Source organism: Dasypus novemcinctus, chromosome 24 (assembly GCF_030445035.2).
Source record: "Dasypus novemcinctus isolate mDasNov1 chromosome 24, mDasNov1.1.hap2, whole genome shotgun sequence".
Lineage (NCBI taxonomy): Eukaryota > Metazoa > Chordata > Mammalia > Cingulata > Dasypodidae > Dasypus > Dasypus novemcinctus.
Genome location: NC_080696.1, coordinates 8,217,263 through 8,229,692, shown reverse-complemented (window position 1 = coordinate 8,229,692; position 12,430 = coordinate 8,217,263). Strand labels below are relative to the sequence as shown.

Sequence of the window (12,430 nt, the reverse complement as noted above, 5' to 3'; positions counted from 1 at the left end):
CCAATGAACTGGTGCTTTTATGACCTAGCCTCGGGAGTCATGTGGCATCATTTCCAGCTAGTCGTCAGGCCTCCCACATTCAAAGAAGAGGGAACATAGAATCCTTCTCAATAGGAAGAAAGATAGGAGATATTGTGGGCATTTTTGGAAAATACTGACTGGCACATAAGGTCTTCCTGCCAGGAGATGTTCAATGTCATTTGCCATTAGAGAAATACAAACTAAAAGTACAATGAGGAATCACTACCTACCTATCAGAATGGCTAAAATGAGAATAGTGGCAACACCACTCACTCATACACTGTAATGTAAAATGGCACAGCTATTATGGAAAATAGTTTGGCAGTTGCTTTAAAAACTGAAAATGTGCTTACATATGACCGACAATTGCACTCTTAGGCATTTATCCCAGAGAAATGAAAACTTATTTTCATGTAGGAACTTGCCACAAATTTTCATAGCAGTTTTATTTATAATAGCACAAAACTGGAAACCACCCAAATGTCCTTCCAAGGCTGAATAGTTAAACAAACTGGGCACATCCATTGGATGAACTATAGCTCAGCAATAAAAAGGAGCAAACAATTGATACACACAAGAACTTGGGTGACTCTCAAGGAAATTATGCTGATTGAAAAAAAAGCCACTCACAAAAGGATACATGCTTCACAATTCCATTTATGTAGCACTAATGAAAAAAGCCATAATTATAAAGATGCAGAACATGTCAGTTGCTGCTGGTGTTCAGAGCTAGGGGGATGTGGCTATGAAGGGGTAGCACAAGGGAGTCTAACGATGAGAGTACAGTGGTGGCTGTTACACAAGCCTCCATATGTGGTAAAATTGCATAGAGCTATATACACTCACATACACACACAAATTGTGTATGCATATGCAAGTGGTCTCTGGGCCAAATTCAGCCCTCAGACAAGTTTTGTTTGACCTTCATTGATTGCCACAATTTAAAAATTGGGAGTTTTTATGTAGAATTTCTGGAAAAATCAGAATGCCTGGCAGTACTGTGACTGAAGTCAAACATGGCAGGTCAAAGTCAAGTGCAAGACAAGTTAGAAATTTCAGAGAATGAATGTCCAACACCCCCCTCAAGAAGCATCCCTCAAACAAGTGATGGGAGCTGGGGTATCAGTACCCCAGCTTTCTCACCCTCAGATGGACTAACTGTGAGGCGCATCTTCTACACAGTCTCCCTGACGTCCTCAACAGGATTAATGAAGCTCTAGTTGCTCACATGGTAACTTGCCGGGTAGCTCACCCCTGATTGGCTGTCTTCCCTTCCTTGCCGTGCTTCCCCCACTCCCCCACCAGTGTTTCCCATATCTCCCAGACAAACCAACGACTTGCACTGGATCCTGTGTCAGAGTGTGCTTCTGGGGACCCCAAACCAACATGGCACCCAGAGACAAGGCAGTATGTCCGTGTCCCATCTCCCACAGAACGTGAAGTGGGTGCAGAGGCGAGGTGGGGGCCGGTGACCAGCATCCAGGACTTTATGACCTGTTCTGCCCTTGACCATCAGCTGGGAGTCAGTATCTCTTCACCAGGGGTGTGTGCCCCTAGTTTTCCATTGTCTCCACCAAGTCTGTTTAATTCATTGCTATTACTTGCTAGTTCCCATGAGCATTTGGGTTTTGTTGTCTCTCAAATAACTTACAACATTTTACAATTAGAAGAAGACCTAGAACATTATCTCCCACGGGCTTTTCTTAAATAAACAAAGATTCCGGTATGTTAAATATCTTGCTGCAGTTCCTTCAGCTCCAACAGTCTCTGAGCTATCGGCTGACTTTGGCCTCTCCTCCCTGCCTGCTGCTCCACAGAGGAGCTTTCCCAGTGCTGGCACGACAGCCAGAAGGCCAGGAGAGCCAGGTTTCCATCTCTCTCACTGTGCCACAGTCCTGGTCGAGATCCGGGCCCTCTCTGCACCCTGTCGAATGGCGTGGGTGCGACTGAGGGCGCTGTGCTGTTTGGCCTCTAGGATGCCCTGCCTCCTCTTGGATTTGGCAGTGAGGAAGTGGTCTTCAGCAGAGCTGGTGGCATCACGCTCCGCTGGCACCTCCGGTACCTCCTGCCATTCTTTTGTCCCTGGTCTTTGCTCCTCTTCCAGCAGAAGTTCTCCCATGTGACTGAGCGTCGGAACTCCCTGGAGAGCCTGGTTTTAAAAAAGACTGCTGGGCCCACCTCCAGGGGTTTTGATTGTCAGGCCGGGGTGGTATCGAGGGATCCATCTTTCTAACAAGTGCCCTGGTGATGCTGATGCCATACACTTTAAATGCCGTTGCCTCGCAGGAAGCCACCCAGAAAGCAGGTGCAGAAACAGTCATCTTCTGCTTAGCTGAACACCTGGAGCAGACGCAGAATTCTTTAGGTTGCATTTTACAAAGCAAGGGTGTTCTATTTTTAAACCTGTAGGCATCCTGGAGAGACCCTCTTTTGTCCCTTCCTACCCCCTTCCTCCCATCCCCCAGCCAGGATACACTCTAGGGGACGAGAGCTCAGGTCCAAACAGCAGCTTGTCTAGGCTCTAAGCTCTAGGCTCTTGTCTGGTCCCGAAGCAACAAGGTATAGCTTCAGTTTTAGGAGCACTAGCCACAGTTCTCTTAGCCTAGCTGCCTTAGTGAGACAAAGGTGATCTCCTGTGCAAGTTGTACAATTCTTAAAGAAGGTTCAGCTAAGAGTCTATGTGATTTGCTTTTAAGATCTGCCTACAGTGCTTTATTATACTCATTACTTGAGTTCTCATTATCTACTTGCAGATTTATTTGGGCAAATGTTGTATGCAATTATGTTCTTTTAGAAAATTGTCTCTTTTATGTAGTTGGATGGGTGAAAATTCATGCAAAAGCACTTCAATTCCTACAGCAGAGAAACAGGCCTTCCTTCCAAATGTTGAGTTTCGGTTCTTTGTCTTACATCTTGTCAGGGAGATAATAATCAGTGTGCCAGTTTGGTTTTCTGGATGTTGGTTTGGTTGGTTTTTGTTTTGTTTTTATGTCTTTAAATAGAAACCCACACTAGAAATACTGAAATTTTTTTTAAAAAATGCCAATGCATTCAGCTGCTTAATCATTCAGGTTTCTTAAATGTGAAAGCAAACAAGATTTATCAGCAAGATTGTTTTACTTCTTTCTCTGTCATAGGGCTGCAAATGTATTCACATTCAGGCTGGGGAAGTGAAAACACAAACATGCACACATGCATGCACAATCATAGGATTTCTGTTTTCTACAACTAACCCAGACTTTTTCACAAAGTCCCCTGGCTATATTTTTTTTAAATCTCTATTTTAAGTTCATCCATTAAACTTATTCTGCTTCAGTAATCTCAACATTGTCTATCACAGTTCATCACACTTCTTTAAAGTGTAACTCTTACCTTTAAAAGCCCAGCATTTCAGATTTGACCACCCCTTATCCCCTCTCCCCACCTCCCACCCCAGCTCTTCCTCAGTGTGGAATCTGGGAAAATGAGGGACAAGGGTGGCTTATGCGCCCTCAGGGTGAAGTAGATAAGACACATCTACTCGTTTGCCCTGCCTTGGCCTACTGGATTCTTCTCCCACCTGGAGGAGTGACCACTGCGGAGGGGCTGGTCTCAGCCGCTGCTGGCTCTTCAGGAAGGCACCTCTGCAGCATTGCACACCTACAGCCTTTGGCCTCCCGTCTTGAGAACTGACCTTGAGGCTGCCTCCTCATGTCCACCACAGGCTTGTACCAGGCCCTCACTGAAATTTGGAGGCCCTCTGGACTCCTGAACATCACAGGAGAAGCCAGGAGCACTGCCTCAGGCTTGCTTCCCCCACGCCATTGTACCGTCTTTCCACAGAGGCTAACGTGGGGCGTGGCCAAGGCTGATGGTCAGTAGTAGGTCTGCACTCTGTTAAAATACTGCAGTATTTTCATGCTGGTTGGTTAATAGTCACTGCTCCAAGTCCTCGAGTATCACCATAAGTCTAAACAACTACTGCATTCCAGTTAATGATATGCATACTGCAGTAGGAGTGAAGTCTACTGATGCCTGCAGTTTAATTTGAATGCCTCAGAAAATCAGGTGCGCCCCACCCTGCAAGACGGCAGAGTGGAAGAAAGTTTCTTCCACTGCAGAAACTTTAAACAACCAGCAAGAACTGGCAGAAACCTCTTTCTCCAAGCTCCAGGAAACAGTTAAAGACCTGCGGTACCAGGACAAGCACCGAATTAAGAAAAAGGCTGCATAAGAGCCACAGGCTCTCCTGGTATGTGGCCTGACCTTCCCCTGCCTCTCCTCTCAGGGGCTCGGCCTGTGCCGGGGGAGCTCCAGCGTGCATCCCGGCCCTGGTTCTGCAGGGAGCAGAGCGACACTCAGGCACATACTGGGAGCATGTATGTCCACGTGGCAGGGTCCTGAGGGACTCGCCGTCCCAAGACTTGCCCTCATGTAGAAGGCGGCTCACTGACATAAGAAAGAAATCTTCTGGAAGAAACTAAGGCTCACCCAATTGTGGAGAAGAAAAGAATCTATTCTCAATCTTGCAAGAAGGGGTGCACAACCAGAAAACATGGCTGGCCCCCCAAACAAAGAAAAATGACACGATTTATACCCCTGAGCCTTAGCACGCAAGCCCTTCCTCTGTTTCTCCATAGATTGGATACTTCAGAGGTTACAGCCTATCCAAGAAGGTCAAACTTTTCCACGCAAAAGTTTTTGATTAACCGCTTCCCCATCACATTCCAACCATTTTAGTTTTTACCTGCTGCTTTTGCCAAATAAGGAGTGGAATTTAGTGCTGAATTGGTATTGAATTAGTTCTTTCTTGTGCATCTTTTTTACTGGCTATGAGACTGGCTTAAGCTGATTTCCTTTGTTCCTGCTTAACCTGGGAGTGGGAGATTGAGGCAGTAGGCTGCCAGGTTACATTAATTATTATTTTCTCTCTTTTTTTAATTTTTAAATTTTATTTCTCTCCCCTTCTCCCCACCCCGTTGTCTGCTGTCTGTGTCCATTCGCTATGTGTTCTTCTATGTCCGCTTGCATTCTTGTTAGGCAGCACCAGGAATCTGCATCTCTTTTTGTTGTGTCATCTTGCTGCGTCAACTCTCCATGTGTACAGTGCCACTCCTGGGTGGGCTGCGCTTTTATTTTTCATGCAAATCGGCTCTCCTTGTGGGGTGCACTCCTTGCATGTGGGGCACCCCTATGCAGGGGACACCCCTGCATGGCATGGCACTCCTTGCGCACATCAGCACTGCATGTGGACCAGCTCACCACACAGGCCAGGAGGTCCTGGGTACTGAACGCTGTATCTCCATATGGTAGGTGGACACTCTTATCAGTTGAGCCACATCTGCTTCCCAATTAATTTTTTTTTTATGTGAGCACTAAACTAATCTCCATTTCTTACACTGAGCTCTCCTACTGCAGGTTGGGAGAGCAGTCCAGGGGCAAGGAGTGCTGGCTGTAGGACACACAATGCAGGAACCGTAGAAACAAGGAAATTCCCAGGAATCGTACACACAAGCAAGACAATATACAAGGGCAGAGAGGATGGGGCCCTAGACCTTGGCCTGGAGCTGCTCTCCACATGCATTTTGTGGATAAGCCTGGAGGATAGCACTTGCAGGGGTCAATCTGCCAAGAAGTTTCTTTTTTTCCCTTCTTTTTTTTTCCCTTTGTTAGCTACTGTTATTCAAGGAATGCACTGTCATAACACTAGCTGGAAACCAGCTTAAGCCTCAGGGTCTAAATTCCAGTGATAACACATTAAAATATCAAAATGTCCAGGTTTCCACAATTACAAAACATACAAAGAAACAGGAAGAGGCAGCCCAGGCAAAGAATAAGATTAAAGCCTTAGAAACCATCAGTGAGGACGACCAGACCTGGAATGTACCAGACAAAGACTTATAACAAATGGTCTTAACTATGCTCTGAGAGCTAAAGAAAAAGATGGACAAAAAACTAAAGGAAATCAAGAAAATGATAGATGAGCAAAAAAAAATATCAATAGAGAGATGGAAATTATGAAAAGAAATCAAACAGAATTCCCTGGAGGGGTTCATCAGCAGAGTGGAGCTGGCAGAAGAAAGAATCAGAGAGCACCAATATCAGGCAATTGAAATTGTTGAGTCTGAGGAGCACAAAGAAGAAAGAATGAAGAAAGGTGAACAGAACCCGAGGAGCCCATGGGACACCATCGAAAGTACCAATATACGCATTATGGGAATCCCAAATGGAAAAGAAAGAGAGAATATTCAGGGGAATACTAGTTTAAAACTTACCAGGTGATGGAAGACACGAATACATACATCCAAGATGCACAATGTACTTCAAACAGGTTAAACCCAAATAGACTGATAGTATGGCACATTATAATCAAGCTGTCAAATTCCAAAGATAAAGAGAGACTTCTGCAAGCCTCAAGAGAGAATTAACATGTCACATAGCCTCAATAAGATTAAGTGCCAATTTCTCATCAGAAACCACTGAGGCAAAAGGGAGTAGGATGACACATTTAAAGTGCTGAAAGCCCATTTCCTCGGCCCAGTGGTTAGGGGGTCCGTCTACCACATAGGAGGTCCGCGGTTCAAACCCCGGGCCTCCTTGACCCATGTGGAGCTGGCCCATGCGCAGTGCTGATGCGCGCAAGGAGTGCCCTGCCACGCAGGGGTGTCCCCCGCGTAGGGGAGCCCCACACGCAAGGAGTGCATCCGTAAGGAGAGCCGTCCAGCGCGAAAGAAAGAGCAGCCTGCCCAGGAATGGCGCCGCCCACACTTCCCTTGCCGCTGATGACAACAGAAGCGGACAAAGAAACAAGACGCAGCAAATAGACACAGAGAACAGACAGCCGGGGGAGGGGACGGAATTAAAAATAAATAAATAAATCTTTAAAAATAAATAAATAAATAAATAAAGTGCTGAAAGCAAAAACTGCCAGCCAAGAATTCTATAACTGGAAAAACTGTCTTCCAAAACTGAGGAAGAGATTTAGACATTCCTAGATGAATGAGAGCTGTGAGAGTTTGCTACCAGTAGACTGGTCTTACAAGAGATGCCAAAGAGAGTTCTGCAGGTTGAAAGGAAAGGACAGTAGATAATAGATCAAAGCTGCACGAAGAAATAAAGATCTCTAGTAAGGGTAATGCCATGGGTAAACATCAATGCCAGTACTTCTGTATTTTTGATTTGTAACTCTACTTTTGACTTCCTACAGGATCTAAAAGTCAAATGCATAAAATGTAATGATAAATCAGTGGGCTTGGAACTCATAATGTTTAAGTATCTGATCTGTGACAACAATGACATAAAGGTGGGGGTACAGAGGGGTACAGAAACATAGTTTGTATATACTGTTCGAAGTTAAGGTATAGTCAGAACAAATGAGATTATTATAGATTTAAGATGTTACATTTAAGCCCCATGGTAACTACCAAGAAAATATAGGAGAATATGCAAGCTCATAGAGACAGAAATTAGAATACAAGTTGTCATGGGTGGGAGGCAGGGGGACTGGAGAGTTAATGCATAATGGGTAAAAGTTTCTGTTTGAGGAAATGGGAAAGTTTTAGTAATGGAAGGTCCCGAGGGTATTACAATATTGTGAATGTGGCTAATCCCATTGAATGGTATGCTTGAGAGTGGTTGAGATGGAACGTTTATGTTGTGCATATGTTCCCACAATTTAAAAAAAAGAAAGAACTAAAGAGACAATATAGTTAAATGCAATGCATTATCCTGGACAGGATCTAGTAAGGGATGAGAAAAGGCTCAAAGTGACATAGTTACAGCTTTTAAAAATGGAATATGGACTGTAAGTTTTATATCAATGTTAAATTTCTTGAACTTGTTACCTGCACTTAAGGTGATTACATAAGTGGAGACTCTTGTTCTTAGGAAATGTCCATGACATAACAAGTGCTCAAGGAGCATGATGCTCTAATGTTCATTAGAATGAAATGTTATAAAACAGTAAGGTAGATAGTTGGAGGAATAGAAGTACAAGTTGTGATAAAGTCTGAATAACAAAACCTGAACAATTATTGGGTCTACTTGGTTGTTAAGGGATATTCACTGTATTAGTCTTTCAGGTTTGCTATGTGTTTGAAAATTATCCTACTGAAATGTTAGGGATAAAAATAATGTCTCCAGACCAGACATCCTGCTGTATCCTGATCCTTGTAATAATCACATCAGTACAATCAACCTTCATTCTCAGAAGCCTCTTTCATTTCTGGTGATTGGAGGCTCATCTATGCATTCAACAATATTGACTTTGAAGATCTATTATGGGTCAAGCCCCATTTTGGGTCCTGGAGGTACAAGATGAATTTTTAAAGCTCCCGCCAAGAAAAGTTGGGAAGAGAAAAAGGGCCAAGTCAAGGATGAGAATCATGACTTTCATTTGAGTAGATGGGTGGCCATTGGTGCCATTAACTAAGACCAGATATATAGATGGAGGCAGGTTTTGGAGCAGAGGGAGAGTCCACCAACTGGAGTTGGGGTGGCTGTGGTCATCCATGTGGGAATGCACACTATTTCGAAGGTCTGGAATGGAGGAGGGGTATCTGAATTATGCATGGGAGGGAGAGCACCCGACATGAGTGTGTAAAAAGAGGACAGATGAGACTTGAAACCAGGACCCTTAGGGAGCCACCATATTTACATGTAGGTGACAGAGAAAGAACCAGAGAACAAAACTGAAAAAGAAGTTCAAAGGAGTATGAAGGGAGTCAAGAGAGAATGCATGCCTCGAGGATAGCCATTGAGCTCTGGGCAATGTAACCTTCCAGTGCCCATTCAGAACCATTGCCTGATGGGGTTTTTTTAATGTCCTGTCATTACCAACAACTGTGAGTGATACAGTCCTCTTCAGTGAAGCTATCTGAGGTTCACCCGAGGTTGTCATGACCAGGAATCACAGGTTCCCAGAAGCAAGTTGAGTCCTGGCAACTGCTCTACGTAAAACAGCAGGGATCCTGACACTGAAGTATGTTTGTAAGATTGTTATCAGCACTTTCTCAAATTTTTGATAATTATCTAAAATAAACATAAACTCCAGGTCATCAGGATGCTGAAACTCCTTCTAACCAGGTTCTTTTTTTTTTTTTTTTAAAGATTTATTTATTTATTTATTTCTCTCCCCTTCCCCCTGCCCCGGTTGTCTGGTCTCTGTGTCTATTTGCTGCATCTTCTTCTTTGTCCGCTTCTGTTGTTGTCAGCAGCACGGGAATCTGTGTTTCTTTTTGTTGCATCATCTTGTGTCAGCTCTGTGTGTGTGCAGCACCATTCCTGGGCAGGCTGCACTTGCTTTAGCGCTGGGCAACTCTCCTTACGGGGCCACTTCTTGCATGTGGGGCTCCCCTACACGGAGGACACCCTTGCATGGCAGGGCACTCCTTGCGCACATCAGCACTGCGCATGGGCTGGCTCCACACGGGTCAAGGAGGCCCAGGGATTTGAACCGCGGACCTCCCATGTGGTAGATAGATGCCCTAACCATGGGGCCAAGTCCGCTTCCCCTAACCAGGTTCTGTGCCCACTTCTAGTAGCGTTTATATTCACAGGGGCCATTTCAGTTGCCATGGAGCAAAGGAAAGTGAGCCAATACTTAAAGTGATATCTTAGCATCCTATATAAATGAAGGTTTGCAGTATTTCAAAAAGAGAAAAGAGGGTGGTTATTTGAATCATCTCCTGAAACTTAGAAATCTAAATGTGTTGAATGCAAAAGAACCTAAACGACAGCACTTTCGACCAAATTCATATCAAGAATAACAATTTACTTAACACTAAAACATTATCTTTCACACTAAAATAAAGTTGTGGGTTTGCATTTTGGAGAATTTGTTGTTTGGGGTATATTTAATTTATAAGCTTTATGGTTTCATAATTTTATAAATGACATAAACAGCAGGCATTTAGAAATTTGCAAGTCAACTGTATTAGTCAGCCAAAGGGGTGGTGATGCAAAATACCAGAAATTAGTTGGTTTACATAAAGGGTATTTATTTGGGGTAGGAGCTTACAGATACCAGGCCATAAAACATAAGTTACTTCCCTCCCCAAAGTCTATTTTCCCATGTTGGAGCAAGATGGCTGCCGATATCTGTGAGGGCTCAGACTTCCTGTGTTCCTCTCTTCTAGGGTCTTACTTCTCTCTGGGTTCGCCATTCCTCTCTTTCCAAGGCTTGCTTCTTTTTCCTCTGTGAGCTTACTTCCCAGGGCTCCAGCTTAAGGCTTCAGCATCAAACTGCAACATCAAAACTGCAACATCAAAAACCCTCAGCTCTGTCCTTTGTCATGCCTTTTATCTGTGAGTCCCCTCCAGCCAAGGGGTTGGGACTCAGTGCCCTAATGATGTGGCCCAATCAAAGCCCTAATCATAACTTAATCACACCCAGGTACAGAAGCTATTACAAACATAATCCATATCAAACTGCTGCATCAACCCTAATGGAGTCATAAGAAATTTTCCCATTAAAATGGATGTGCCTTTCCCACGAGGGTCCAACCAACTCCTCCTTCACTATTTCCAAGGCCTGCCAATGAGGGTATTGTATTTTGAACTTGAAACGTTCTGTGTATCTACTTGTAAGTCAAGCAGATGGTGTTTAAAAATTGACAGATTGTTGTATTCCTTTCCTTTTCAGATAAAGTTATCTGACTTTGGTTTCTGTGCTCAAGTTTCCAAAGAGGTGCCGAAGAGGAAATCGTTGGTTGGCACTCCCTACTGGATGGCGCCTGAGGTGATTTCTAGACTGCCTTACGGGACAGAGGTACGGGAGTACAGTTCCTTCTTGGGAGTGGCAGGCCTGGACAGGCTCTGGGATGCGGTGGTTCTGAGATACTTTCTGACTAAAGGAGGTCAAATGATGACTTTGGCTCTCACCTTGGTCCCACTCACTAGACTTTGCACAGAGAGATTGTGCAGAAGGGAGCCTGGTTCCACTGAGAATATCGACACTGTGTTTATCCATATCCAGGGGTCATTGTCATTGAGGTCTGTCAATGGACAGAGCTCTATGCTCAACACTAAGGGAAAATGTTTCCATTTGCTAAAGCTGCTGGGAGCAAATACCAGGAATGGGTTGGCTTTACAATGGGGATTTATTAGGGTAAAAGCTTACAGTTCTGAGGCCATGAAAATGTCCCTATCAAGGCATCAGGGGAGATGCCCTCTCACCGAAGTCAGCTGCTGGTGATCAAGGAGTCCTGCTGCAAGGTGAGGCAATATGGCGGCCGTCTCTGCTGAGGCCCCTGCCTTCCTCCAGGCTCATTCTCTCCCCAAGCTCAGCTGTGGGCATCAGGCCCCTGGCTGGTCTCTCCCTTCTCGCTGCTCTGCTGATTCCAGCCACCCACATCTCTTTCATCCCCTCTCTCAGACTTTCGGGGGTTTCTCTATCTTCTGCAGCTCTCAGTGATCCTGGAGTCCTTTCTCACATGGCAGGGTGAAAAAATAGCAGCAGCTTTCTTCCTCTCTATGTGTCTTCTCCAGTAAAAGGATTAAGCCTCACCCTGAGTCCTGCTATCTAATCAAAGGCCCATAAGTGAAGTGATTTAATCTAAAGTTATCTAATCAAAAGATCCCTTAACTGAATCTAACCCAAAGGTCCCACCTATAGTAGGTTTACATGCACAGGAATGGGTTAGCTTAAAAACCTAATTTTCTGGTGTCCACAAAAGTCAATAGCTGGGACAATGAGTCATTCAAATGCTGAACGACTCTTTGGAGTGGAGGACACAAGGCAAGGCAACTTGAGAAGTGGTTGGAGATGCACAGACAAGCAGACGTGATGACTCAGAGAAAGGTTTAGAGGGGCAGAGAAAACTCCACAGAATACTTGGATGAGCAACTGAGAAGGAAGCATATTTCTTTTGCTTTTAATAATTTTCCCATAGAAAAACTCATAAATGAATATTATAACACATACAAAAATATGGCACAATTTCTTATTTCCTCTGGAAATGAAGCTATCACCCATAATCTATTAAGGAGTAGGTTGGGATATGTGAAAATGAGGGGACTGCAAGAGTACGGGGAAGGCATTCTAGGGAAGGAACAGCGCAAGTCCAACCTGGTGAGGCACAGACATGTACATCCACATTGAGACCAAGAAGCTCATTTTGGTGGGGCAGACAATATTTCCAAGCATGGTGCAGAAGGCAATTCTAAGGAGATGCATGGAAAAAGTGGCACAGACCAATGGGTGAAGGATATTCGCAGAAATTAAATAGGGCTTTTCTCTTTTCCTTGTTTGCTTGACATTGGATGTGTACTCAATACACCATGTACTCACTCCCAACAGCATAAATTCTTGGTGAAGGTCAATGCATGGGTTATAACAGCAAGGCAGCCAGCAGATAAGAGGGGCAATGAGGCTATAACAGGGACAAGACTGTGACTGGAATTTATAGCATGGCATGGCATCCCATTGTCC

At 44.4% G+C, this 12,430-nt stretch overlaps 1 protein-coding gene across 2 annotated transcripts in view; it reads left to right on the top strand.

Annotated features, from left to right (window-relative positions):
* The window catches only part of PAK5 (p21 (RAC1) activated kinase 5), a 309,974-nt gene that overhangs the window by 294,028 nt on the left and 3,516 nt on the right, over window positions 1–12,430 (top strand). For both annotated transcript variants that reach the window (XM_058287556.2, XM_071211561.1), the window contains exon 9: window positions 10,643–10,768. In XM_058287556.2, the coding sequence (XP_058143539.1) occupies window positions 10,643–10,768 (126 nt within the window). The remainder of the gene's footprint in view (window positions 1–10,642; window positions 10,769–12,430) is intronic.